This window comes from Hyaena hyaena, unplaced genomic scaffold (genome assembly GCF_003009895.1).
Source record: "Hyaena hyaena isolate Hyena2069 unplaced genomic scaffold, ASM300989v1 scaffold_227, whole genome shotgun sequence".
NCBI classification, from domain to species: Eukaryota; Metazoa; Chordata; class Mammalia; order Carnivora; family Hyaenidae; genus Hyaena; species Hyaena hyaena.
The window spans coordinates 210206-235988 of NW_024080859.1; the positions used below are offsets into that span (position 1 = coordinate 210206).

General features: G+C 59.0%; 1 protein-coding gene across 10 annotated transcripts in view; it reads right to left on the reverse strand.

Annotated features, from left to right (window-relative positions):
• Positions 1-56: 56 nt before the first annotated feature.
• The window catches only part of MAST3 (microtubule associated serine/threonine kinase 3), a 38816-nt gene continuing 13089 nt past the window's right edge, over positions 57-25783 (reverse strand). For 2 of the 10 annotated variants that reach the window (XM_039243326.1, XM_039243320.1), the window contains exons 3-28: positions 22043-22131; positions 21887-21959; positions 21684-21707; positions 21082-21160; positions 20489-20646; positions 20236-20311; positions 19746-19955; positions 19542-19643; positions 19124-19256; positions 17564-17625; positions 17104-17189; positions 16095-16303; positions 15315-15453; positions 11863-11995; positions 11471-11636; positions 10418-10519; positions 9639-9761; positions 8678-8787; positions 6853-6989; positions 5901-6145; positions 5214-5420; positions 4707-4933; positions 4176-4298; positions 3451-3587; positions 3178-3359; positions 57-2175 (exon numbers count right to left, since the gene is read on the reverse strand). In XM_039243326.1, the coding sequence (XP_039099257.1) occupies positions 1643-2175; positions 3178-3359; positions 3451-3587; positions 4176-4298; positions 4707-4933; positions 5214-5420; positions 5901-6145; positions 6853-6989; positions 8678-8787; positions 9639-9761; positions 10418-10519; positions 11471-11636; positions 11863-11995; positions 15315-15453; positions 16095-16303; positions 17104-17189; positions 17564-17625; positions 19124-19256; positions 19542-19643; positions 19746-19955; positions 20236-20311; positions 20489-20646; positions 21082-21160; positions 21684-21707; positions 21887-21959; positions 22043-22131 (3865 nt within the window). In that variant the 3' untranslated portion in view covers positions 57-1642. Of the gene's footprint in view, positions 2176-3177; positions 3360-3450; positions 3588-4175; positions 4299-4706; positions 4934-5213; positions 5421-5900; positions 6146-6852; positions 6990-8677; positions 8788-9638; positions 9762-10417; positions 10520-11470; positions 11637-11862; positions 11996-15314; positions 15454-16094; positions 16304-17103; positions 17190-17563; positions 17626-19123; positions 19257-19541; positions 19644-19745; positions 19956-20235; positions 20312-20488; positions 20647-21081; positions 21161-21683; positions 21708-21886; positions 21960-22042; positions 22132-24634; positions 24857-25783 lie in introns of those variants that run through there. The other 8 variants (XM_039243329.1, XM_039243325.1, XM_039243323.1 and 5 more) reach the window with 7 other exon arrangements.

Consider the following 25783-nt stretch of genomic DNA (forward strand, 5'->3'; position numbering starts at 1 on the left):
CACGCTCTCCCCTTACCCCTTTCTTTCCCCCTCACGAATCCAGACATTGGGCCTCCTTTTTGTAAATGTGGGCTTTTATTCACGGTCAGCTCCAGGATGGAAGGAGGGAGCAAGTCATGCACAGCCTTGGTCTAGCTCCAGCACCAGCCAGTGCTGGGCGAGGGTCTCTGGGAAGGATGCAGAGTGGGTACAGTGCCTGGGATGTGCCCTCACCCTGTGGGGCACAGTGATCTTGCCAGCCACCTCCAAATAGGAAATGGAGGTTGTGAGGTGTGTGGTGTGTCTCACACAGCAGCCTGGGGAAGAGAGCTGGAGATGGAGTTCGCTGTATCTGACACCAGCCTCTCCATTCCAGCTCCCTTGTTGACAGTACCCACGACAGGGCCTGGCTGCACGGTTTTTCACCAGGTGATCGTGGGACAAAGTCTCCACCCCTCACCAGGCCTCCGTCACCAGTCTGTAAAACGGGGATGACACCACCACCTGCAGCTTTCTCAAGGCTGGCTGAGGGCGAAGCCACGAATAAAAGCATTTGGCATAAGATGGGTGCTTAATAAATAGTCATCGGGATTAGTTTTGTAAACACAAGGAAACTGAGGCACAGAGCGGGAAAGCCATTTTCCCAGAGCCACACAGGGAAGCCGAGATTCAAACTTGGGCCCCATTGCCCCCCCAGTTGGGTTTCTCACTTGAATTTCATTCTAGGAAGGCTGTGATACACTGAAGGAACCCATGCCCACCCCATAGGATGTTTCAGACACATCAGGGTCAAGGGCTCGCTCTGGTGGGCATCAAGCACATGAAAGCTTGTCCGGGGTGGACATTCTTCTCCTGCCCTGGCAGTACCCTTGGAGGCCTGCGCCTCCCTCCCAGGGCATCGGTGTCACCCTGTGGAGCGGGTAACCTCTCTGCTCATCCAACAAAGTCCCAGGTCGCACACCCCCTCCTCCAGGCTGAAGCCTTCGGGACTAGAAGCACAGTCTAGCACGACTGGCCTAGGGACAGAGGCTATGACAGTGAGACATAGCTTTCAGGATCCAGTCCATCATTGAGATTGCTTTGTTTTGTGGTGGAGGGGTCATTATAGACTGTCCGAGTCCTATCCACACTGGGCCCGGACAGGCAAGCTTGCCTGTATCCATCCCCTCAAATCAGTGGGTCTTGAGCCAGGATGGGATCAAGCGACACACACACACACACACACACACACAAACTAAAAAATACAGAAAACCTAAAAAACACAAACATACATGACTTGTCCAAAGTGCTTCCTTCTCAGCCCAGGGGGCAGCGTCTGCAAGTGGGGGGTCCCAGGGGCAAGGGGCAGGACCCGGGCAGCCACCTTCACAATGGCGGCTCAGTCTACCTATCGCTTATAAAAAGTAATAAATTAGTCGCAGGGATTTGCTGCTATTTACAATGCCACCCTTGTCCCCCATTCCTGCCCCTAAGTACGGCCCCCTGATGTGCACCGGCACACGAGGGAGGTGCTGTCTCTTTTCCAGGAAGGACTGAGATGGCTTCTCGCCTTCCAGGTGTCATAGTCTGGTGGCTCAGTCTCCATCCGAGAGTCACTTTATGGAAAAAACATTGCACAAAAAAAGCCCGACTTGAAGGCCAGAGAGAGGCCGGGTGGGAGGGATCAGTCCTTCTCGGCAGGACCAAAGGCTCCTGGCACAGCCTTGGCGCCCTCCACAGCAATCTGCGGTATGGAGGTGAGCGGCCCGGTGGCCTCCTCGGGGGGCTCATCAAAGCTCACCTCCTGTACAGCCTCCTGCTTCTTGAAGGAGTCTCGGCGCTCCGATAGGTGTAGCCTCCGCATGACTACCAGCTCCGAGTCTGGCCCCCGGCTGCGGCGCCCCAGCTCCCCGTCCAGCCGTTCGCCCGAACCCAGCTTATCGGCCGACTGGCCCCGGCGCAACCGTGGAGACCGGGCAGGTGCAGGCGGGTGCCCAGGTAGGGGCGACGGTGAGCGGGGTGGGGGCACAGGCACTGGTGGGCAGGCCAGTGGGGAGGGTGGGATACTGCTGGTTGATTTGCGGCGGCCGGCCTTGGGGCGGGGTGGCCCGAGCTTGGCGGCCAGGCCGTGCAGGGAGCTGGGGCGGGTGTGGCCAGCGGCGGCGGGAGAGGCGGGGCTGCTGGAGCTCGGGGATGCACTGGGAGGGGATGCGGTGTCTGTGGGTGACAGATGAGGGTCAGGGCCACTGGCCTCAATGTCCCCGGCCTTGACGTGGGGCTCTGGGGCTGAGTGCACCTGCCGAAGCCCACGGCTTTGCCTGCGGCCACCCAGTGGGCCTGCTTTTCTTGCCTCCTGCTCTATGTGCAAGGTGTTCCCTTGGCTTAGATCCGGAGAACACTCATCCATCAAAGCCCTAGTTCCTATCCACCCACTTCTCATCTAATGACCTACCACTTGATGAGCCAAATATACTATACGCATCCGCCATCTGCCCGTGCCCACGCCTCCACCCCGAGCCTCAGCTGTAGAGGGTACCTGGTCTGAGGAAAGCAAAGGTAGCACAGATACCCTCAGCCCCACCAAGTCAGGCTAAGCCAGAGGGTCAGCAATTGGGGTGCGCAGGGGGCAGAGAGGGCTTCCTGGAGCAGGGGCCTCCTCCAGGAGGCCTTCTCTGCTTCCCCTTTGGGGTGCCCCAGCCTGGATGCAAACCCAGTGGGCCTAGGGGTGTCTGTGCCTGGCTGTCTCTCACAGCCTGGGGACGCTCAGCATTAGGCCAAGTCTCCATCCTTTCCTGCCCCAGAATGATCTTTCTAAAATTTAGACGCTTCTAAAATATGCCCTCTCTAGCTCACACACACTTCATGGCTCCCAGCTGCCCACCCGTTTTAAGCCCAGCTCCTTGGCCTGACCCATCTCCCAATGTCCTCCACACCCAGCCTTCCCCTCCCCGCCCCCACCCCAACTTTCACAACTCTGCAGTCCAGCCCCCTTTGTTTACCATGCTCCCTCAGCTGGGCGCCCTCTTCTCTCTGCTCTCACACCTCTTCCCTACCACCCCCAGGCTGCTTCTCAGACCCCAGGCGACTGGAAAGGGCCTTCTGGTCTCCCTTCTTCCATCGTGTCATTCCCTCCTTTAAACCCCGCTGGCTCCCTCACCGGGGCCAGCCCCCACAGACCTGAGCAGCCCCAGGGTGGCCCGGGGGGGGGGGTACACCTACCTGCAGGGGCGTCAGGGGCAGGGCTGCAGCAAGGAGTGGTGGGGCTGGGGGAGAGGCTGTGGGTGGGCGAACCCGGAAGGCTCTCACTGGACGACAGAGAGTGGTGGAGGCCGGAGGAGAAGCTTCGGCTGGTGTGCAGCACGGAGGACTGTTTCGAGATCTTCTTGAAAAGTGACTTCCGCCTGAGGGGGAAGAGGCCTGACGCTTCAGAAGCCCCGCCCCCCCCAGCAGTCCGGGGGAGCTGGGGCCCTGCGCAGGCCCACCACCGCTCACCGGTCCTGGGTCTCCCGCCGGCGGCTCCGCTTGCTCCTACGGGCCATGCGGCCCTTGGCCACGTTCTTCCGGGCGGGGCCCACCTTGATGGAGGTGTTCTCCAGGGCTGTGGTCCGCAGGGCGATCTTGTTGCCGCTCTGCGGGAGTGACGGCGAGGGGTCACCTGGGTGCATCCCATCTAGTAAGCTGCCCCCCACTTCTTCATCCATCAAGTCCCAGATCCCATCCACCCACTTCTCACCTAATGACTTGCCACTCCCTGGGCCAAAGATACATGGCCATCATCGGCCCATCCATGCAATGAGCTGCCCACTGGCTCGCCCACAAGGCCCTGCCCCCTGGCCTGTGGCCACCTGCCCACCCCCAAGGACCCCTGGTCTGAGGAAGATACAGTATGGACACCCCCAGCCTCATAAGGTCAGGGCGAGCCAGAGGGAGGGCCAAAATGAGGGGCACCCAGTGGGCGAAAGACACACATCCCGGGTGGAGGGTAGGGGACCAAGGCCTGGCTGGTGGGACCGTGCAGAAAGCTACAGTTCCAATGGGAAGAATCTCAGGGTCAAGAGCCGAGGGGTCACGGGGGCAAAGCAAAGGGTAGGCAGGGGGGCCAGATCTGGGGTCCTGAGGATGGATGGGGCGTAGGGATTCTGGGAGCCCCAAAGGTAGGCAGAGCGGGGTGGGGGTCTGGGAGTCCCAAGGGTGGAAAGATGGGGGATGGGCCGAACCTTCAGTAGCAGCTCAACGACGTCCATGTGCACCAGACCCAGGACGGACTCCCCGTTGATGTGGGTGATGAGGTCCCCAGCTCGCAGCCCCGCCTCCTGGGCTGGGCTTCCTTCCTCCACGCTCTGTGGGGGGATGGCAGGGTCAGGGGGCTGGGGACCCACAGCTGCAAGACCCACTCACGTGGTTTCCTTGACCTTGGGTGCTGGTGGGGAGGGGACGGGCCCTGGGCTGGGGAGGGTGGGAGGCAGGACATCACACCCACGGTGCACCTGCGGGGAGTGGGGGTGAGAGCTGCATGCCCAGCTGAGGTCTCTATCCCTCTGTCCGTCCCTGTCCATCTTGCCCAACCCCCCATCCCCACAAGTAAGAGGGGATTCATGGACCCCGGGGGCTCAGATCCCTGCCCTGGGTTCCGGAACCTCTCAGCTGACGAGCCTGCTTTCCCAGGACTAGAAAAATGCGGCTCCAACAGTCGAGTGCCTTGCCGGGGGGAAGCCAGACTCCCAGCAAGTCCGGCTGGTCCAGCTCACCCAGACAACGTGGTGCACGGTGTAGACGTCGCTGTCGCCCATGTAGACGCGGATGGCCCGCAGGCTGAAGCCATACTTCTTGCCCGAGCTGTGGATGACAATGGGGGGCCGCAGGCTGCCGCACACGGGGGACGGGTCTCGGCTTGGAGAGGAGTCTCGCGATGACGGGTTGGAGGACAGCGAGCGTGGGGACAGCGGGCTCATGAGGGGGCCCCCACTGCCGTCATCTGCAAGGACACGGGTTGGGGGGGTCGCTCCCTCGCAGGGACTGGGGCTGGTGGTGGGGAGCACCTTCCCTTCCCACCAGGCTGACCATGCCGGCTGCTTTGCTGCTGCTCCAGCTCATGGTCCCCTGACCGGGCCTTTGCACACGCCGTGCCCTCTGCCAAGAATGCCATCCCTCAGTTGTCCCTGCGTCTAGCTCCTTCCGCCTTCCGGCGCCACAACCCCAACCCACACAGACTCGTGGACAGACAAGCAAAGACAGGGCTGGGCCGTGTGCATTACCGGCCGTGATGATGAGCGACAGGGCGGACACGGAGGCTGACTTGGGCACGCGGCCCCCGCCGGGGGAGGACCGGGACTTCTCAGGAGCTGGCTCCCTTTGGCCCCCAAGGCGGCGGCCCCGGCCAGCATCCAAGGCCCGTGGCGTGGGGTGTCGAGCCCCAGTGCTGTTGCTCCGCAGGCGCGCGTGGCTGAGGACGGCGGGGTCAGCTAGGGGCCAGCAGGGGTGGGGGTCAGCCTGGCTGGCCTCACCACCCGGTCCTTCTGCCCTCGGGAGGTGAAGCCCCTTCCTCCCCGGTCAGCACGGACCCTAGTCTGGCCACCTGGCCTTTCTTTAGGAGGCTCCCTCTTCCTGTCCTTCCTGCCTGCACTGCTCTCCCTGGGAAGCTCCACTCTTCAAGTCCTTTCCTCTAAGAAGCCTCCTCCCACCGGCAGACCCCCAGCACCCCTCTTAGAGCTCTGCAGCACCACCCCCCTCTGCAGTCCCATCCTGACCCAGGGAAGCTGGGGGGTCACCCCCAGACTGGGAGACAAGCTGAGGCCTGACGGCTCCCTGGAGCCCTGGCCTCTCCTACCTTGAAGCGAATGGGCTTCCTGGCGAGCTCCTACTCATCCTTCAAAACCCATCTCAAATAATCCCTCTGGGAAACTTTCTACAATACTCTCCCTCCCACCCTGGACCTCACCTACCAGAAAGGTTTGAGGGCTTCGGCATCACTGGGGTGGCTGCTGGGGGTGGATCAGGCTCCCCCAGAATGAAGATGGGCCTCTTTGGGGCCGCAGAGGCTGGGCTGGCTCCCTCATCCTCTGACGAGAAGGCAAACTTGGGCATCGTGTCCAGGCTAATGGTGCTCAAGAGAGACGGGCTGGGGCCCCGCTCGGGCTGGGATGATGATGGACAGGGAGTACCAGATGATGTCCAGGACCTCAGGGTGCTGCAGGGGAGCCCAAAGTCACATTTGCCAGGCACCCTCACCCCAGGACACCCAGTCACCCTTAGCGGCTGTGTTTTAACACTAAGCCCAGAAGCAGAGGTAATTCGTAAATACAGAGTTGAGTTCCCTCTGCTGGCTCCGTCCTCTGTCTGCCCGGAGAATTTCTGATTTTTGTTTAAATTTTCTTTTAACATTTATTTGTTTCTGAGAGAGAGATAGGCTCCAGGCTCTGAGCTGTCAGCACAGAGCCCAACCTGGGGCTCGAACCCATGAGCCGTGAGATCATGACCTGAGCCGAAGTCAGACACTTAACTGAATGAGCCACCTGGGTGCCCCAGAATTTCTGTTTTTTAAAAGCCAGCTTCCAACATTCATCCTTTGGGAGGCATTGATTATTTCTGTTGAGTCTGGTCTTTGACGGATGAACAGGAGTTTGTTAGCAAAGGGTGTGCTGGCGGAGGGAACAGGGCAAGCAAAAGCCTGGCCCTGGGGCAGTGCCCAGCTGCCTTGTGCTTCCTGTGGTAAGGAACGCAAAGCCAGAGGCGGCAATGACAGGGGCCACGTCGGCAGGGGTCCGATGCGCGAGCTGGTGTTTGACCCTTTTCTCCTGGGCCACTGGGAGGCTCTTTCCAGTGTTAGATTTTTGTGGTTCCACCTCCCAGCAGGCTTGGCAGCTGGATCTGTTCATACTCCCCCAGCCCACTTACCGGATATCCATGCTCAAACGGCGGCCATATTCACCCTCGCCACTGCGCTCCCACCCTTCTTCCCGGTCCTCACTGAAACTCCGTTCGGCGAAGGTTGGGGTGGGCTGGGCGGCCAGGAACTCGGAGCTGCTGTAGACCTGGAAGAGACAGAAAACAGCAGTGACAACGCGGGCACGTGGGCGCCTGGGTGGCTTGGCTGGCTGAGTGTCTGCCTCTTGATTTCAGCTCAAGTCATTGATCCCAGGGTGGTGGGACTGAGCCCCGCATCGGGGTCCACGCTGGGTGTGGACACTGCTTGGAATTCTCTCTCTCTGCCCCTCTCCCCAACTCATGCACATGCGCTCTGTCTCAAAAACAAACAAAAAGAGTGAGCTTAGTTGTGAGCTCCCTATAGGCCCCACGCCTCCTTGTGAGTCACTTCCTTAAATCCAGACTTACCACATCCCTAAAAACAGCAGTCTGTAGCCCACTATACAGATGGAGAAACCAAGGTTCGGGTCGGCCCAGCTACCAAGGGGGCCACAGCCGGTGTTTCTGCTGCTGCTGGGGACCCTCTGCCTGGGGCGCACGCCCACAAGCAGCGGAGAAGGTTTTCTTTTCATCAAATTATAAACAAGGGGAGGAAACTTAAGCTTGTGAGGCTATAAAATACCACCCGGCACACCTGCACTGGTTACTATCAGCCCAGAGTGGAAACAACCCACGTGTCCATCAACTGAAGGGTACACAAAATGTGGTCCATCTACACAACAGAACGCTACTCAGCCATAAAATGGAACGAAGCCCTGACGCACACAACACCGTGGATGGACTGAAAACACCCCGCTGAGTGCAAGAGGCCAGACACAGACAGGGCGCAGACCGCGGGTGCCCAGGGGCTCGAGGAGAAGAAGGCAGAGCGACTGCCTGTGGGATCGGGGTTTCCCCTTGGGGTGATGGGGATGTTCCGGACCCAGACAGAGGCGGTGGGTGTCCAACACTGTGAACACGCTGAATGCCACTGAATTGTAGTTTAAAATGGCTATGATGGGGCACCACTCCCTCGATCTCTGCTGCCGTGGCTGCCGCCGCCGCTGCCATCTCCCAGGAAGAGGGGAAGCAGGAGATGAGCCCAGGTTGCTAGCTACCCAGGTCCTCCAGCCGTGCCACCCCGAAGGCTGTCGCCTCTGCCAAGCTCGCAGGTACCCCCCCCCCCCATCCACGCTGGACCCAGAGTTGCATACAGAGCAATTTCTGCACTGGACAGGGCTCTACGGTATTCGATGGGTCCCAGGTGAGGTGAGCCTCACCGAACCCGAGGGGAGCTTCAGACCAGTGCCGCCGGCACAGAGACTGATACTGCTGCCAAGCTGACGGATACCGCAGCAGTGGGAGTGGCTGGTTCTGGAACAGGTTCTGCCGGAGACCCTTGCTCAAAGCCTCAGCTCTTCTCAGAGGCCACCCTGGGATCTGCCTTGTCTGAAGCTACAGGTCTCTTTGGTTTTGCTTTCTCGATTTCCGTGTTTGCCACGGAACAGAAATTACCACTCGACACGCTGGCATTCGTGTGACGTATGGACGGAGTTCTGGGTGTCTTACTGTGGCTCCGAAAACTGTCATATGGGGGTCATGGAAACGTACGTCATTTCCAAGGTCATTTTGTTGAAGGTAAAAACTTTACCCCCGAGATAAATAAATAAGGAAAATGGCTACGACGGTGTATCGTATATGTATTTTTACCAAGATGACGATAGAAAGCAGCAGAACCTTGCCCCCAACCCTGAACCAAGATCTTGCAACGCCCCACCCCCTCCGCCCCAGGCTGGAACTGGGTCCCCGGGCCCACCTTGCTGAACCGGTGGGAGCAAGACGAGAACTGGGGGATCTCCGTGGACGACTCCTCGCCGTTGGTGTCCTCGTCTTCGGAGCCCAGGTGGCGGTACCGTTCCGAGCGTGCTGCGGGAGGGAAAGGCACCTGCAGCCCGTAGACGCCCGGGGGTGGCCGCCGGGGCTGGGCGTGGGGGGTGGTGGTGTGGGAGAGTGTCTTGGGCAGGGAGACACCGTCAGCGCAGAGCCACTAAGGTGGGACCGTGTCTGGTGTATTTAGGCACCACGACAGGCTTGAGGGGGCAGAGTGAGGACCTGGCAATAAACTCCAGGGTCCCTCAAAACTGTGGGACTGTGGGTCAGTATCCTCACCCTTGAGATGGGAGACCCAGAATCAGGTCACCTTGTGCATCTTAAACATAAAGGATGTTCCCCCACTTTACAGAAGAGGAAACAGATGCTCAGAGAGGACCTCTGACACTCCCAAGATCACACAGCCAGTTCTGGAGGAGGTGCTGGAAACCTAGGGCATTTAGTCTGTGTGGCTGGAGCCCCCAGTGGGCAGGGGAAGACTTGCCCGTGCCCACCCTCCATGCCGGAGGGGCTCCCTCCACAAAGCGAAGCAAAGCGCCCCACCCCTTGTGTGACAGATGGCGCACCGTCCTTAGTCAGGGCTGGACACTCGGGAGGCTGAACGTGCTAGGGACACCAGGCAAGGGTCAGTCACACTCAGTGCCTGGGTTGCCCCTCCCACAGCCTGAGAGGATGCCGTGGCCTCCTGACCCCAGAGGATGCACAGGAAATCCTAGCCGGCGGGAGGGGGGCGCTGCCAGCAGACAAGCTCTCATTACTCAACGCTCAGGAAGTCAGCAGCCCCAGGCCCAGGGCGAGGTGCTTGGGTGGAGGCCCCGGCACATGCCCCTCCCCACCTCGGGTGGTTGTGGGATAGCAGAGCCGGCCCCTTGGACCCCCCCACTTACTGTCAAAGTAGCTGGTGTCATCCTCAGCTTCGAGCTGTGGCACAAACTCAGCTTTGTGTCGCAGGAGCCCCGCCCAGTCAAGCGTTCGGAAGAAGGGGTGCTGCTTTACCTCGTGGGTGCCACCTGCAGACACGTGCATGGTTGAGCCCCATGCGGCCCTGTCCCCACTGGCCCCCCTGGGCCAAATATGAGCCTGAGCTTGGCCGACACAGAACCATAAAGATGGCGAGGGGAACAGCCGCTGCTTAGGGGCCTGCAGACAGACAGAACTGGGGCTGGAACCCAGGCCCTGCTCTCTCCTCTGCTGGATTCTGAGTTCCCGGTACGTGGAGAAACCCCAAAGCCCTAGCAGGGCTTTCTTTCTAGGACTCTTCCATGCACTTCTATGCCATGGAGCAGAGAGGCGACCGCATGGAGCCTCAGACCCCGTGGTCCTCTCTGGTGGCCAAGGTCCTCACGAACATCACCTATAGTGGCTGCATCATGCATGGCTGCATGAGTCTCGAATGGTCCTTTCATCGTAAATGAGGTGGCTGGGGAATCTGAACAGTGGGATCCACTGGGCTGGGCCGGGCCTTGAGGACCCTAGGACATGGCCCATGGTGGCCTTGTAGGCTCTCGTACTCAGCCTCAGTGCCCCTTGTCTGCATCAGACCCAGATACCTGCTATGCCCTCAAGGTCTTATGCTAGTTCCCGGTGAGCTCCTATGCACCCTTCAAAACCCTAGCCCCAAGTCCCCCTTCTCTATATAGCCTCTCCCTGCCCCACGTTCACATACCAGTGCCCAGACGGTCCAGTGGGCTCTGTCGGAGCAGCCTGGTGATGAGGTCCTGGGCATCTGCTGGAAGGGCCTCATCCCCTTCTGGCCACATGATCTCATCTAAAACGAGAGGGAAAAAGAAATCGAATCAATAACATAAAGTAAAATAAGAGAGCGAGAGGGTAAAAACAGCCTCTGACCAGCTCCCCTCCCCCACTGCACTCTAAGCCACCAGCCTCTCCCATTCCCTCAACATGCCGGGCTCAGTCCCGCCTCGCACACAACCTCTGCTGCGGCTGCACCCCCTGCCCAGAACCCTCCCCTCTTCTTTTTTTTTTTTTTTTTTTTTAATATTTTTATTTTTTTTTAGAAGAGAGAGAGACCGCGTGAGCAGGGGAGGGTCAGAGAGAGACGTGTGCTCTTCCGTGAGCTGGCAGTCAGCACAGAGCCCGACGCGGGGCCCGAACCCACGAACCACGAGATCATGACCTAAGCGAAAGTCGGACGCTTAACCGACTAAGCCACCCAGGCGCCCCATGAACCCTCCCCTCTTCTACTTTTGGGGCTCCCTCCTGCTCCTGTCCACTTGGCGAGGCCACCATGACCCTCTATTTAAGGCAGCCCTCCCCACNAGCCCGACGCGGGGCCCGAACCCACGAACCACGAGATCATGACCTAAGCGAAAGTCGGACGCTTAACCGACTAAGCCACCCAGGCGCCCCATGAACCCTCCCCTCTTCTACTTTTGGGGCTCCCTCCTGCTCCTGTCCACTTGGCGAGGCCACCATGACCCTCTATTTAAGGCAGCCCTCCCCACCTCTGGTACCCTAGCCCCTCCCCTCTTCCTGCTTCTTTTCCTTGGCAGTTTTTGTATCTGGTGTCCCGTAATTGGCGTATTTCTCTCCCTTACTGCCTGACTCGCCCTTGGCCGTGCCCGCAGCGTCCAGCTGGGGCCAGGCACACCACAGGCGCCAATCCACACACATGGCTGCTCCCTGCGGTAGGTGAACGGCTGCCCAGAGCCCCAGGGCAGCCAAGCCTCGAACCGGGGCCCTGGTGGGGGAGACGCACCGCTGACCACCTGGCCGAAGAGCTCCTCGGGGGTGTCTCCAAAGAAAGGCACGCAGCCCACCAGGAATTCGTAGAGGACGACACCCATGGCCCACCAGTCCACCGGCTTCCCGTAGCCCTGGCGGAAGATCACCTCGGGCGCGATGTACTCAGGGGTCCCGCACACCTGGGTCAGGCAGCACGGGGCAAAGGAGGATGACCTCCAACTCCAGAGAGGCCAAGGAGGGGGGGAGACCAAGGCCAGGCTGGGAACAGGGGGCGGAGAGAACTATGGGGGGGGAGGGGGCGGTTTATTTTCTCCGCTGTGCTGCGAAGTCTCGCCGCGTCCTGAGGGTCAGGATGCAGATAAAGGGGGGCGGCCCCGCGCCCAGGGCCACCTGCCCACCGCACACCTGCTTGTCCACGAACTCCCGGGTGTCCTTCTCGATGTGGCCCTCATACAGGTTGGTGGCCATGCTCATGAGCCCGATCTTGGACAGGCCGAAGTCCGTCAGCTTGATGTGACCAAGCGAGGTGATGAGCAGGCTGTGGGCAGGCGGGTGGTGCGCTCAGGGCTGGGCGGCCCGGGGTGCATGGCCACGCACACGGCTCCAGAACCTGGGGTCACCCCAGGTCCAACCAGCACTGTTTAGCTCCCCCAAGGGGGTCAGAAAGCACTTCCTGAGCCTGGGCACGTTATCAGAAGAACCCATGGTCTCAGGCAGTACTGCAAATCTGGCAAATGTCTTGGTACACCTACTGGATGCCTCTGCTGTTGCTACCAAGCGCCTACTGTATACTCCGCTGTTTGATTTTCCTGAGAATCCTACCATACCCTCCCCCACCCCCCGCTATGCATTAAAACATCTGAACACCTACGGGGTGGACCTACGATATATTTTTGTACACGTGGTCAGTTTTGTTTTCAACTAAACGCTTCGCAAGCATTTATCGTTTACATTCCCTGTTGAGAAATGAACATACCTTGAGCACCTGCTGTATACAGGAATATTTCTGTGCACCTCCTGAGGGCACCCATTTTTAAAACCTCGCACACCTCCCATGCACCCTGCTGTTCGAGTTTTCCCATCAGCTCAAGTGTATAAACGTTTTGCCAGGCAGTAGAATCATACACACCACCTTTATAAAGTCACATTTTCACGCACCTCCTGGTATGTCTGCTGCTTAATTTCTGGAGAGCTCGCTGTGTCTAGGCAAGTTGTCTGATAAACTGTTAATTTGGCACATAACCGAATCCCTGGACTCTCTAAAGGAATGATTCTGTGCACCCGCTACGGGGCAGCCACAATTTTTAAAAATAAGGGACTTTCTTGGGGCACCTGGGTGGCCTAGTCGGTTAAGCGTCTGACTTCGGCTCAGGTTATGATCTCATGGTTTGTGGGTTCAAGCCCTGCATCAGGCTCTGTGCTGACAACTAGCTCAGAGCCTGGAGCCTGCTTCGGATTCTGTGTCTTCCTCTCTGACCCTTCCCTGCTCACGCTGCCTCTCTCTCTCTCAGAAATAAATAAAACATTGAAAAAGTTTTAAAAAAATATGGGGCACCTGGGTGGCTTAGTCAGTTAAGCGTCCGACTTTCGCTTAGGTCATGATCTCGCGGTTCATGGGTTCGAGCCCCGCGTCGGGCTCTGTGCTGACTGCCAGCTCAGAGCCTGGAGCCTGTTTCAGAGTCTGTGACTCCCTCTCTCTCTGACCCTCCCCTGCTCACGCTGTCTCTCTCTCTCTCTCCTAGAAATAAATAAAAAAAAAAACATTAAAAAAAATAATAATAATAAGGGACTTTCCTGAGCAACTACTGTGTATACCAGCCGAGGCAAAACTTCCGTGCAGCTAAAACCAAGGGCTGACAGCAGGCCTGGGCCATCCACTGTTAAGACAATGGACATTTCTTGAGTTCTTGTGGGCACCCGCCTGTCTAAAAAAACTTTGCTTCTTGAATACAGACTATACCCTCCATTTAAGAAAAATTCTTGGGGGGGCACTTGGGTGGCTCAGTTGGTTAAGCATCCGACTTTGGCTCAGGTCACGATCTCACAGTTTGTTACTTTGAGCCCCGCGTCAGGCTCTGTGCTGACAGCTCAGAGCCTGGAGCCTGTTTCGGATTCTGTGTTTCCCTCTCTCTGCCCCGCCTCTGCTCGCACTCTGTCTCTCTCAAAAATAGATAAGTGTTAAAAAAAAAAAAAAAAGAAAGAAAAATTATTTCCTCCTTACAAATGAAATGATACTGAAACGATACGATGCCTGGGATATGCTTCATATCGCCCAGCACGGGGGGCAGGGGGCGGGGGGCCAGGGAGGAGGAGGCAGGATTGGCCAAGTGCTGGAAATGGTGGAAACGGGATAGATGCGGGGAGTGGACGGGGGCACTGGACCTTCTGCTCCGGGCTGAATCACGTACCCCCAAATTCACGTGATGTCCTGACCTCTAGTAACTACGAAAGTGACCTTATTTGGAGACAAGATTATTGCGTGATTAGTTAAGATGAGGACGTCCCAGGGTACAGAACCCCTACTTCAATATGACCGGTGTCCTTCTAAAAATGATGCTTGGACCCAGATGCGCAGAGGGAGGGCGCCATATGAAGACCGGGGCGATGTTGCCACCAGCCAAGAAATCACCAAAAGCTGGGGGAGGGTCCTGGAAGAGAGCCTTCCCTGGGCGCTTCAGAGGGAGCCCTACTGATACCTTGATCTTGGACTTCTGGCCTCCAGAACAGTGAGAATAAACTTCTATCATCTAAGCTGCGCAGTCTGGGCTACTTTGCTATGACAGCCCCGGCGACTGAACGCACCTTCTCTTGACTTGGGGATGTATTTGAAGTTTTCCAAAGCGAAAGGAAAAAATATTTCGCCCCAGCACCCGTCTCCCTGAACCCTCTGGGGCTGGGCACCTGCCTGCGTCATTTTGCAGGTGAGGGTCCCGAGCCCGGGAGGGGCAGGTCCTACCCTGAGATACTCAGAAGACCCCACCCCACTCAAGATGCCCCACAGAGGTCTGGTGGGCACAGAGCATCCTGAGAACGTTGAGCAGAGAGGCCCACATATGTGGCAGGTGCCAAATACACACTTTATTTTCTAAGCCACTGGCGAACTACAAGACACCTGAAAACATGAAGGCTCTTAATGCTGATGCTCACACCCCCCCATGTGGCCAGAACCTAAGAAACTCAACCTTCTTGCCCAGTATCCAGATGGCACTTGATATCAAGAACAGCCCCTTGCTCTGTAAACAGCAGATGCTCAATTAATGCAGAGGAGAGTGCCTTGCAAATTATGTAGGGGCTACAAAGCATGATGGATTATTCACACATGTGTCTCATGGTCACCCATAGAGGACCTGGCATGCAGTAGGTGCTTCTTAGGTGCTAGAGCAAAATAAATTTCCCGAGGCTCTCAGTAAATATGTTCTCTTCCTGTCTTCCCTACACTAGCGCACAATGGGTGCTCCAGACACGCACAGTCCTTTTCTTCACAGGTCTTGCAAAAGGCACGTCCCTGTTCCCTGTATACATATGGTGCCTCTTAAATGCACATCCTTTCCCCTTGTGCCGCGGTAACTCTGAGTGCATAGTTCCTTCCCCTGTACATTCTGTGCATCCTTAAGTGCATATTCTCTTTGCCTGACCGCACCTCCATAATCCTTCCACTATCCTTCCCTTGCATACAGCAAGTGCCTATTAAGTACATGCCCTCCTCTGTATACAGCAGGTGCCCTAAGTTGCCACTGCTCCCTGTCTTCCTACCGCCAGGGGCCCCGTGCAGCAGCAGAACCGGATAGGTGGGGGGCTCCGAGCAGCCCCAGACCCCAAGCAGGGGCCCCTGGCCCCGAAGGCCCCAGGCCACTCACTTGTCAGGCTTGAGGTCGCGGTGCACGATGCCGTAGTTGTGCAAGTACTCCAGCGCCAGCACCGTCTCAGCAAAGTACATGCGTGCCATGTCCACGGGCAGGGGGCCCATGTTCTTCAGCAGGGTGGCACAGTCACCGCCTGTTGGGGGACAGATGCACTTAGGGGCCATGGGCTCTGGAGCCGGGCTCCAGGCCGACGGACCATGCCACCCTCCTGCAAAGCGCCCCTGGTCTGTACCAAGGTGGGGACCAAGAAGGGCAGGGGGGAGGCCACATCTGGATTCCTGGTTCTCCCTTGGCGGGGCAGCAACACTGTAAGGGCACGGTTCCTTACCCTGTACACAGTCGGTGCCTCCTAAGTGCTCGTTCCCTCTCCTTGCCTAGAAGGACCTTGATCAGTGCACACCCTGCACTTACGTAAAGGCCCTGCCCATTCTTGAACTGCAAACCTGATCCCACAGCTCTTTTCCCTGGCCCCAATCATCCTGGCCCTTCTGACCCACATCTCCCTCCCTTCCTTGCTTACTTCTGGCCTTTGGGCCTCTGCTCACCAGTGCCCCCGCCTAGGATGTCTGGGTCCCACCCCCACATTCCTCTTCAGACTCCCTCGGCCCTAGCTCCCCAGGTTGGACCCCCCCACTACAGACTGAGGAGCTCCCAAGGCAGGCTGGGACCCCATGGAGGCCAGAGCAGACCCCAGCTGGGTCAAAGGAGGGACTTTCTTCTGGGTAGATGGTGAGCTCCCCGTCACTGGAGGCATGCAAGCCCTAGTGACCGCACCTTCCACATACTCCATGACCATACACAAGTGGCGCCGGGTCTCGAAGGAGCAGAACATGCTGACCACAAAGGGGTTCTCGGCAAAGGTGAGGATGTCACGCTCCACAAAGACCTGTTGGATCTGGTTACGCAGAATCAGGTTCTGCTTGTTGATCTTCTTGATGGCAAAGCGCTGCCGTGTGTCCCGGTGCCGCACCAGGTAGACAGCCCTGGGGGAGCCGTGTTCACGGAGGCTTGAGATAGAGGGCCACCCGGCAGGCAACGGGACCTGGCCTGGACCCAGAGCCCCACCTGCCAGACCTCTGCCCTGGCTGTGCCTTACCTCCGGGACACCCTTTCTCCTTACCTGGCCCCTCTCCGAAAGCAGCCACCCTAAGGGATTAAGCTGCCCTCCTAGTGTCACATCAATAGGACAGAGCTGGCCCCTAGGTTATTTCTTCACAGCAGACTGAGACCCCTGAAGCCAAAGCCCCCTGGCACCAAATTCAAACTGCTTTAAATAGAGCCCAGATAAGTTAAGAGCTTGCTAGCTTTGCACACCTAGTAGAACAAAGTTACCAGCAGTCCCTAACATAAACCCTGGGGCTATAAAGACCCTAAGCCGCTACTGCCTTCTGGAGTTCTCCAACCCAGAATCCTGGCGACGCGGCTGAGCAAAATCACCTAGACACAGAAGCCCCCTCTGGATAGTCTCCTCCCGCGAAGGGCTCCCTCTCCAACCCCAGCCCCATGCAAACCTGTCAGAGCGGCACTAAAGTAACGCTCACTGCACACGATGGCGACGGCCGCCATGTGGCCATCTTTTTCCTTGCACAGTCCTGAAATACCTACAACTCCCTATACCTGGGGCAGGTAATGTCTCGACCGTGGCTGAGCCTGTCTGAGCCTGGCCAGGCTGTACTGCCTCTTCCGGCCTCAGTTTCCCTGACTGCATGTTCTGGGGCCACTGGACCCCAGTCCTGCCCACGGGCATCTGAGAGAGAAGTCCATGGGGGACCTGAGGACTTACCCATAGGCGCCGTTGCTAATGAGTTTGATGGTCTCGAAGTCACTCTCACAAGGCTTCCTCCGTGATGGGCCGACCAGGGCACGGCTCTAGGGGCCAAGAAGGATCAGGGTCCTGCTCCCCCCCACTCAGAGCAGGCCAGGCTCTTCCTGCCTTCGAGTCCCAACCACTGGTCCTGGCATCTGATGCTACTTCCTCCTCCCAAACCTCTCAAACTCTGCTTCTGAGTTTCTGAGCTTTGGCTCGAGCCATGTCCTCCTTCCAGAAAACTCCTAGACATCCTCCAAAACTCCCCTTTCCAGTATCCCCTCCACTCACTTGCCCCCACCTTCTCCGTAAAGGCACAGGCGCTTGTTAAGCACCTACTGCATGCAAAACTTCAGCAAACCCAACCCCGCCCATGGCTGCCTGGTCTACCTTGAAAAGAACAGGCAGGTGGGGGCATCAGCACTCTGTGACTTACCTCTGGGGACTCAGGTGCTGGAGGTTGTCCTCCCTCTTCAAGGTGACTCAGAGGCACCATTTCTGTGAGACAAGGGAGGAGCCTCAGATGGTGTCTCCATGTCCTACACCTCGACCCCCCCAACCCCAAGGCCTCCAGGGCCCATCCTGGGGACTCAGTGCCTCCCTGACCGGCTCCCACGAGACCATCATTGCATCGCTGAACCCCTACTATGTCCAGATCTTGGCCAAACCCAGGAGGCAGAGGAAACAACGACTGAGGAACTTTCCAGAAGGATCAGCGGGAAGCCCAGCCTCTGCACTGCACAGCCGTCATCCTGGCTCCAAGCCTTGGGCCTGTTAACACAGGCTGTGACCTGGGCCCTCTGGGTCTTGGCTCCTGATATCCTCCTCAGCTTAGGGTGCGGCCCAGAGGGACACCCCCCCACCCCCATTTTCTGGCCCCAGGGCTTCGGCAAAGGGGCGGCCCTAAGCGAGTGGCTGGTGAACATGGGCCGGGACCATGGCAATGAAGATAGCGTCTCACAGTCACGGAGCAAGGCTGGGAGGGACAATGGGGTCTCTGGGTTTGTATACAGCCCCTTCTACTCAGCAGGTCCCCCCCGGGGCACTGGATAGATGATCAGCCCACAGTCTCCGCTGCCCACGGCCTGGCCACTTTCTGCTTCCTCTGACACCGGGGCCACCCACAGTGCCACCTGCCTTATCTTCATTGGACAGCCAGGCACAGCCGTGGTGACAGCCAGTCCACACGCGGTCTGGCCTGGGGCCCACCGAGGTCTGAACCTCCTCTGCTCAACCTCATCTGCCTGGAGCCTCAGCTTTAAATTGGGGACAATGGCAACCCAGTTCCAGGGTTGACACAGCAGTGGGTGGACACCAGCCACTGTGGCAACGCCCTGCCGACCCCACCACCTTCTCCCAGCTTCCCTTCTTCCTCAGCTCCAGCCGCTCCCCTCCTCGCTGTTCTTCCTGCACACCGGGCAAGGTTCTACCTCAGGGCCTTTGCTTTCACCCTTCCCCCGGCCCGGTTCACCCCTTCTCGTCCCCAGATCCATACTTGGTCACCTCTCCATCTGCAAGGACTCAGCTTACCCATCACCTTTCCCCAGAGCCTCCCATGACTACACCTGGACCAGGTCAGGTCCAAGGTCGATGCTCCCCCCACACCCCCCCCAGGACCACATCTCAGTTCTCCCCACTCTGCCATCTGGGCAAGTTCTCGACCAGCTTGGTCAAGCCCACGGTTGCCCCGTCCGACTGTGACTCCAAGTCCATCTCCTGGGCCACAGTCAGATGATATTGGGGAAGTACTTTGGGAATCTGCAGGATGATGTCAATGCCGTTGCTGGGGGTGGCTCCTTGGCCCTGGCAGGTCAGGGGGTCCCACGTACGGCTGTCTGACCCAGGCACCCCAGGCACTTTCCCACAGTGGGCCCCGCAGGTGGCCCTGGCAGAGCCACAGAGAGACGAACGACATATGGCGGCTCTAGGTTCGAATCACAGCGCTGCCCCAGCCTCCCCTTGGATTTCTCTCTCCCTCCTGCTCCCGTCAGCTTACCCTCGAGGGGGTCCTTAGCCAGGCCCAGCTGCCCAATGATGTACTGGGGCAGGTCCGTCTTGATGCCCTGGCCGTCTCGGGCCTGGCCCTCGGCAGCCTCGAGCAGGTGATAAAACTCCTCAGGGTCGAACTCCTGGGGGTGAGGGGGGCTGGTGAGCCGGGCTCGGTCCCACCCCCAGGCCTCAGTACCTGCGGTTCTCTCCGTCTAGAGCAGCTTTAGCGGTGGCTCCAAGTGTCCCCTCCAAATGTCAGCACCTGGCCCTTCCCGGGGAAAGCAGCACACCCCCTCCCGGAGGCAACCCGTGCTGGTCCCCAAGCCCTACCCAGGGGGAAGCGTCTCTTTCTTGTATCTCACCAGGACCAGGAGGGGCCCAGGCTCAATGGCGGGGCCCCGAGGCCGGATGGGTGCAGGACTCACCAGGCACTCGAGGAGCCTCGCGGGCCTCGAGATGATGATGAGCAGCTTCCGGACGAGCTGGACGATGAAGCCGACCTCCTCGCTGTCCGAGCGCTCGTGAGCCTAGGGAGCAGGGGGGCGGCGGGCGTCACCTGCAGGCCCTTGGCCCCGCCCCCACCTAGGGACCCCCCCCTAAACCCACCCCCTCGCCCCCACCACGCGCACATCTTGTAGCAGCCTCTCCAGCTTCTCCTGCATCTCCATGAAGTAGCGGGAGGTGACGAGCGCCTCTCCGGACTTGGCCAGGCAGTCGCGGGCCAGCTCGATGATCTGGTGGTGGATGAAGCCCAGGACGCCATCGGCCAGTGCCAGCCGGGCGCCGGGTGCGAAGGTGGCAAGGAACTCCTGTAGGCGGCCTTCCATCTGCGCCGTGGCCTGGGCAGGGCAGATGCGACAACGCGCTCACTGGATGGGGCCCGGGGCGGGGGGGTGTGGGGGCGGGGGCAATACACACAGGTGGGGGCAGGACTGCGAGGAGACTGTGATGATGGGGACGATGGGCTGGAGAACTGGGGGGGGGGGGAGAGGGAAGCAACATGCCTAAGTTGGCGGGGGGAGATTGAGACAGAGACACAGGCACAGAAGGAAACGGAGAGATGGGGGGACAGAGCCAAGAGGGGAGCCTGGGCCGGTCCAGCCGCCCGGCACTGCCCACCTTGGGGAACCTCTCCCGGTACACATGATTCATCATGACGATTTCATTGTCGAAGTTCCCTGATGTGCGTCCCGGGCTGCAGGGGAAGGGGAGGGTGGCGGGGAACAGTCAGCTTGGGACGTGGGACCAGAAATCCAGTCCAGGGGAGGGTCAAGGATCAGAGGCCAGGCTTGGGCAGGGTCAGGGCCAGCGGTGGAGGAGGGGATCCCAAAGGCGGCCCAGGGAGGGGCTGGGGTTAGAGGTCAAGGCCCACCTGAGGCTGCGGGAACGGGGTCGAAGGTGGGGTGAGCGGCCGCCCTCCTCATCAGCCACGCTCTCTGAGCTGCGGAAATGCTTGGACAGGAAGCATAGTTCATCCGGTGTCGGCTGGAAAGGAAGCTGGTGGAGGCGCTCCCGGGAGGATGAGCTCGACTGGCAGGAGGGGGTATCAGGGCCACGGGTTCACGGTCAGCGCCAAAGCCAGAACCCCAACATTACCCGTCAAGGCCTAGGCTGCCTGCTGGTCATTACTCTCCTGCCTGCCTCCTACGCATCCCTCAAAAGTCCATCTCTGATGCCCCCTCCTCCAGCAACCGTCCCGCCTGCTCCTTAAGCAACCCCAAGACTCCCTCTGGCTGGGCCCTAACCCCACAGGATGTGGACGTCTGTGTCCTCCAGACTGGGGACTCCTAGGGATCGAGGCTGGGTCTTTTTGGGGACCCATGCATTGCCCAGAATGGGGCACAGAGGGGGCAGCTGCGATGTTTGCTGACTGGATAACTATCCAACACCTCGATAGAAACCAAAGACGTGTCCCGCCCCACCTCGCACCCGCCTGCCTGCTGGCCAAGGTGGGGCTGTGGGTACCGAGACGGTGGAGCTGGGCGTGTTGGTTCCATAGCCAGAAGATGGGAGGGATGCAAGGGACCATCTTCTGCCGTCAGCCCTAGAAGGGAGAACCAGAAGAGTTGAGAAGGAGGCAGGGCGCCCGTGGTTTGTGGGGACTAAGGACGGAGATCGCGGCTGGCAGATTCTGGCCCCGTTGGAGGAAGGATCGTCTGAAAAGGCTGAGAACGGAGGTTCAAGGTGAACCGAGCCACTGTGTATCTTCTCCCTGTCCTTCTGACACCTCCTCCAGGAAGTCCTCCTTGACCAAGCTGCCAGCGCATCCCACATCAAAGCCCTGACCTCTGTGAGTTGCAGCTGCTGGGGTATGTGCTGGTCACCCCCACCAGACCGAGGACTCCCTAAGGATCAAAGTCCAGCCTCCCCTTCCTCGGCCCCTGGCATAGGGTACATGACAGGTGCTCGATAAATGTTAACAAGTGAATGAGTAAATGAGTAACATTTAAATGCCTGGTCCACAACAGGTCCTTCGTCAGCTCTTATTAGTTAGTGGTGTTTAGTGAATTAGTGATTTTAGACCGGATGGCGTGCCTTCCTCCTCCCCAAGGGCTCCCTGAAATTACCTGTCCACGCGCGAGATGTGGCTGCTGAAGGCCACGTGTTTGCCGGGGGGGGGCGGAAGCCAGAGGGAGAGACCGTCACAGGGCAGGGGACAGGGGAGGGGAGAAGGCGAATGAGGAGGCAGGGCCAACCACCAAGCGCATGCCCCTGCCTGTCCCCTCACCAGCTGTGCTGACGTCATCCCTCAAAATCGGCGACCACTCACCTTCGGGCAAAGGGGAAGTTCACAGCGGACGCGGCGGAGAAGTTCCGAGGACTGTCCAGGGGGCTGTTGCCTGCTGAGGAAGAGGCAGGCAGGGGAAACTGAGTCAGAGGGGGCGGAGACGGGACACCACCCTCGCTGGCTTGCTCCCACACTCACCTGTGGGAACCGAGAGTGGAGACAGGGGCCGGGACAGGGTTGGTGAGGGCGTTCCTACCACCAGGCTTTTGCGGTTCCCGCTGCGGCAGCTGTCAGGGAGGTGGGGACAAGGTCAGGCCCTGGCCCAGGCCTCAGGGCTCGGAGGACCACGTGCCCAAGCCAGAGCACACATGTGGCCAGCTCCGGGGCAGGATGGGAAGCTAGGTGTGACCACTGCCACTCTGCCCCCGATCTGCCGCCTGCATGGCCTTAGCTCAGCTTTTGAGGTCTGGGGTGGTCGTTTTTAACCAACATGACCTGCTGTTAAAACTGTTATTGTTATCAGTGGTGGCACGAAGCACTTCCAGACTCCTGGTGGACCCTGGAGATGGCCAGGAACAGCCCCCCCGCCCCATGAGCCTTCTCACGTTTCTGTGTTCACTACCCCACCCCCACCCCTTTGCCTCCGTCATGCCCACGGTCAAGAGCGCTGACAAATAAGGCAGGGGGTGGAGAGGAGCCTGGAGCTCACTGGTGAATTGAGGTAAGGTTCCCCAATTTATTCCACGCACACCTTCCCGGGCCCACAGCCCCACTCTCCTGGCAACCTTCCTCCCCAAGATCCCCCCACAATGCCAATCTGATCCTTAAAAAAACCCTAAAACCAGCATCTTGCACATTAGGTCCTGTCCTTCGGGTTCTACCAAACTTTGGCCCACATGTTTCCCTCCCTCCATCCCAGGTGTCTTCTGGCTTCCAGACCCCTGGCCCAGGCCACGCCCACACTTGCCCAGCCCCTCCCACCTGGGCCCTGGCCCCAGCCCCCCGCCCTGGTAGAGGGAAATTGAGAGCAAACTGTCTCCCCACCTTCCCCAGTGCAGTCGCCCAGCAACGGCTCTGCTTGCTCGACAAGTGCATCAGCCCACATACTCTGAGCCGCCAACGCAGCTCGGTGGCACGGGGAGGGAGAGATGAAAGCTCAGGGCCTTACGGGGCCAGGAATGGTGTCCCAGGCAGAAGGCACAGAGCAGGCTAAGACACGGGAGCGTGTGATCAGCAACTGACCCAGGCAACGAGACAGGCGGGGAGAAGGGATCCAGCCTGTCCACGACTCCATGTGCAGCTGCCTTTCTGAGCTTGTTTCCCCAGCTGTACACCTTGCAAGGTACTGGGAAGATGAACTACGTACACAGCGTTCAGCTCTGGGCCCCAGCGCTGGGTCGATGGCAGCAGGCATGCACAGTGCCATCTTTCTCCCCACAACTCCTGGGGGGGCCTAGTGCTCACAGCAGGCAATGCCTCCCCAGTGACTTAAGTCACCATTGGCCAATCCCGACAAACCCAGAGGTGAGACAGCAGTTGCACCCATTTCCCGGCCCAGGAAACTGAGGCCACAGATGTCCACAGCCACAAGGAACTGTCCTTTAGTCTGAGGTACAGAAGCAAAAGTGAAACCCACAGGTTCCTGCAAGACTTCCTGCCGCCCCCCCCCCCATACACACACACCCATCCCCCTGCCAGTCCCACATCCTCTCCCAACCCTCATCTGGGTACTCAGCTCCACGCTGCACCCCACTGCATCATTTATCACTAACAGCAGCCTTTGGGGAAAAACACTGGGCCACCTCCCTCTCGCTGTCAGGCGGGGCCTCCTTGAAAAGAAAACACAGCCATGTTTGAGGTCTCAAAGGGGAACCAGGCATCTGTCAAGGGTCCACTATTTGCTCTGCCCGCCCTGGAGAAGGCCCAGGAGCCTGAGAAGCTCTGCCTGGCCATTCAAGATACACCCAAGTGGGACAACACAGAGTGAGAATATGACAGAAAACACTGGCCAGTTAAAACTGAGGTCAGTTTCCTGTAACCGCTCCGTGAGGTGCCCATAAGCTCTCGGTAGCTGCACAGGGTCTAGAAGAAGAGTCTAAGCCCCGAACCTAGTATTCGAGGTCCTTCAGCAGCTGGTCTCAGGGCCGATGCTCCCCTCTAGGAATCCCCCAACCCAGTACCAGTGAAACATCTAAGAACAGAGAGGCTAAGGAGCTGCCTGAGGTCACACAGCCAGCCAGTGGCTGAGCAGGCATTTGAACCCAAGTCCTGTAAAGTCCACAGCCCTTCTCTGGCCTTTGCTTTTCAGAAGGGGAAACAGACTCCAAGAGAAGCCAGGCTTCGCTGCGGTTAAACACAGTATTTTACCCAAGTGAGCCGACTCCTGACACACCACCTGCATGCCAACCTCGTGCAGGAAATATTTGCTTCTGAAACAATATTTCCGCTGACTGAGCCCCAGGGACGGACTAGCCTCAGTTTTTCCAAGAAGCTCCTCCCCAGGTCTCCCAGGCCTAGAGACCCGGGTTCGAATTCTGACTCGGCCCCAAGTCCCTGCTGCCCTGTGTTACCATCTTAGCTGTGACCCCGGCGGGTAGACACCCCACTCCGGGTAACGACGGGCGAAAGGAGGTATATTTGGAACCCTAGAAGATACCTCGATCCCAAAGCGTTCCCCCCAGCCCCCTACCGCCGCACACAGTGGCCCACGCCACGCCGCCGGGATATACTTCTGGCAACTCGTGTTTGCTCGGCCGGCCGCCGCGCCTTTGCCCGCACGGTGCCCCCTACCTCTTGGAGCGCTGCAGCAGCGCGCCCTTGGCAAGGCGGCTCCGGTGGCCTGGCGCAGCCACCGCCGTCCAGTAGCTGGGGTCGGACATGCTGCTTCTCTTTGTGCCGCCGCCGCCGCCCGAGACCCGGGAGGCGCGGGGGCGCAGCGGCGGCGGCGGGGCACGAGCCTCCGCGGCGGGATTGGCCCCGGGAGCCCCGCGGAGCGGGGCAGGGGGTGCGCGCCGCGGGGCTGGGGGTAGGGGGCGAGAAGGAAGCGCGCGCCCCGGAACGCGGCCGGGAACCCGCCCAGGCGAGCGCGGGGGCGGGGCCTCGCGGGGGCGGGGCCTCACGGGGCGGAGCGAGCGACGCGGAAGCGAGGCCGGCGGGCCCGCGTGCTGGCTAGTGGGCTGGGCGTTGCCAGGGCCGCGGGCGGAGGGGCGGAGCGTTGCCAGGGCTGCGGGCTGCGGGGGCGGGGCGTTGGCGCCTGTTAGGTTAGGCCGTGGAACTTCGCCCCCTTCGCTCAAAATGTAAATGTGCTCACGTCTTCTTTTCCCTCTCTCCCCAGCGCTAACCCCTTCTGAGTGTGGCTCTTGAGACCCATCCAAGGCCCTGGCCTGGCTCATGCTACCGCGCCCACGGTGGCTCCACCTCTTAGAATGTCCTTTCCGCCTGACAAAACCCACCGTCCCCTCTTCCAGGAAGCCTTTTCTCGTCTGTCTGGTTCTGATTTCCCCGGGGTTGGGCTCCTTGAGGACCCAGCATCTCTCAGCACTGGACTGGCAGAAACGTATTGAGCAAACAGTCAGGGGCATCTGACACGCTTTGCCTGTCTATGTGATGGAAAGGCCATCAACTTGGCTACAGGACTCAGGGGATACCTGATTTAACTTCTCAGGCCTGTCTTCTCAACTGTAAAATGGGAGGGAAATTGGGCTGACAGGATGAGAACATGAATTCGATGTAAGGTGGCATCCACAACAGTTCCTGATAAATGGTGGATAAATGTCATCAGCATCAGGCCTCTGTTTCTCCCTCTACAAATGTCCCATCAGGAAAATGGAACGGAATCGGAGGTACAGAAAGTGCTGTGAATACAGCACACGTTCACCATGGGACTAGGAATGTCTGACACAGTGGGTAGTGAATTAATGCTTCTTCCTATCACGATAG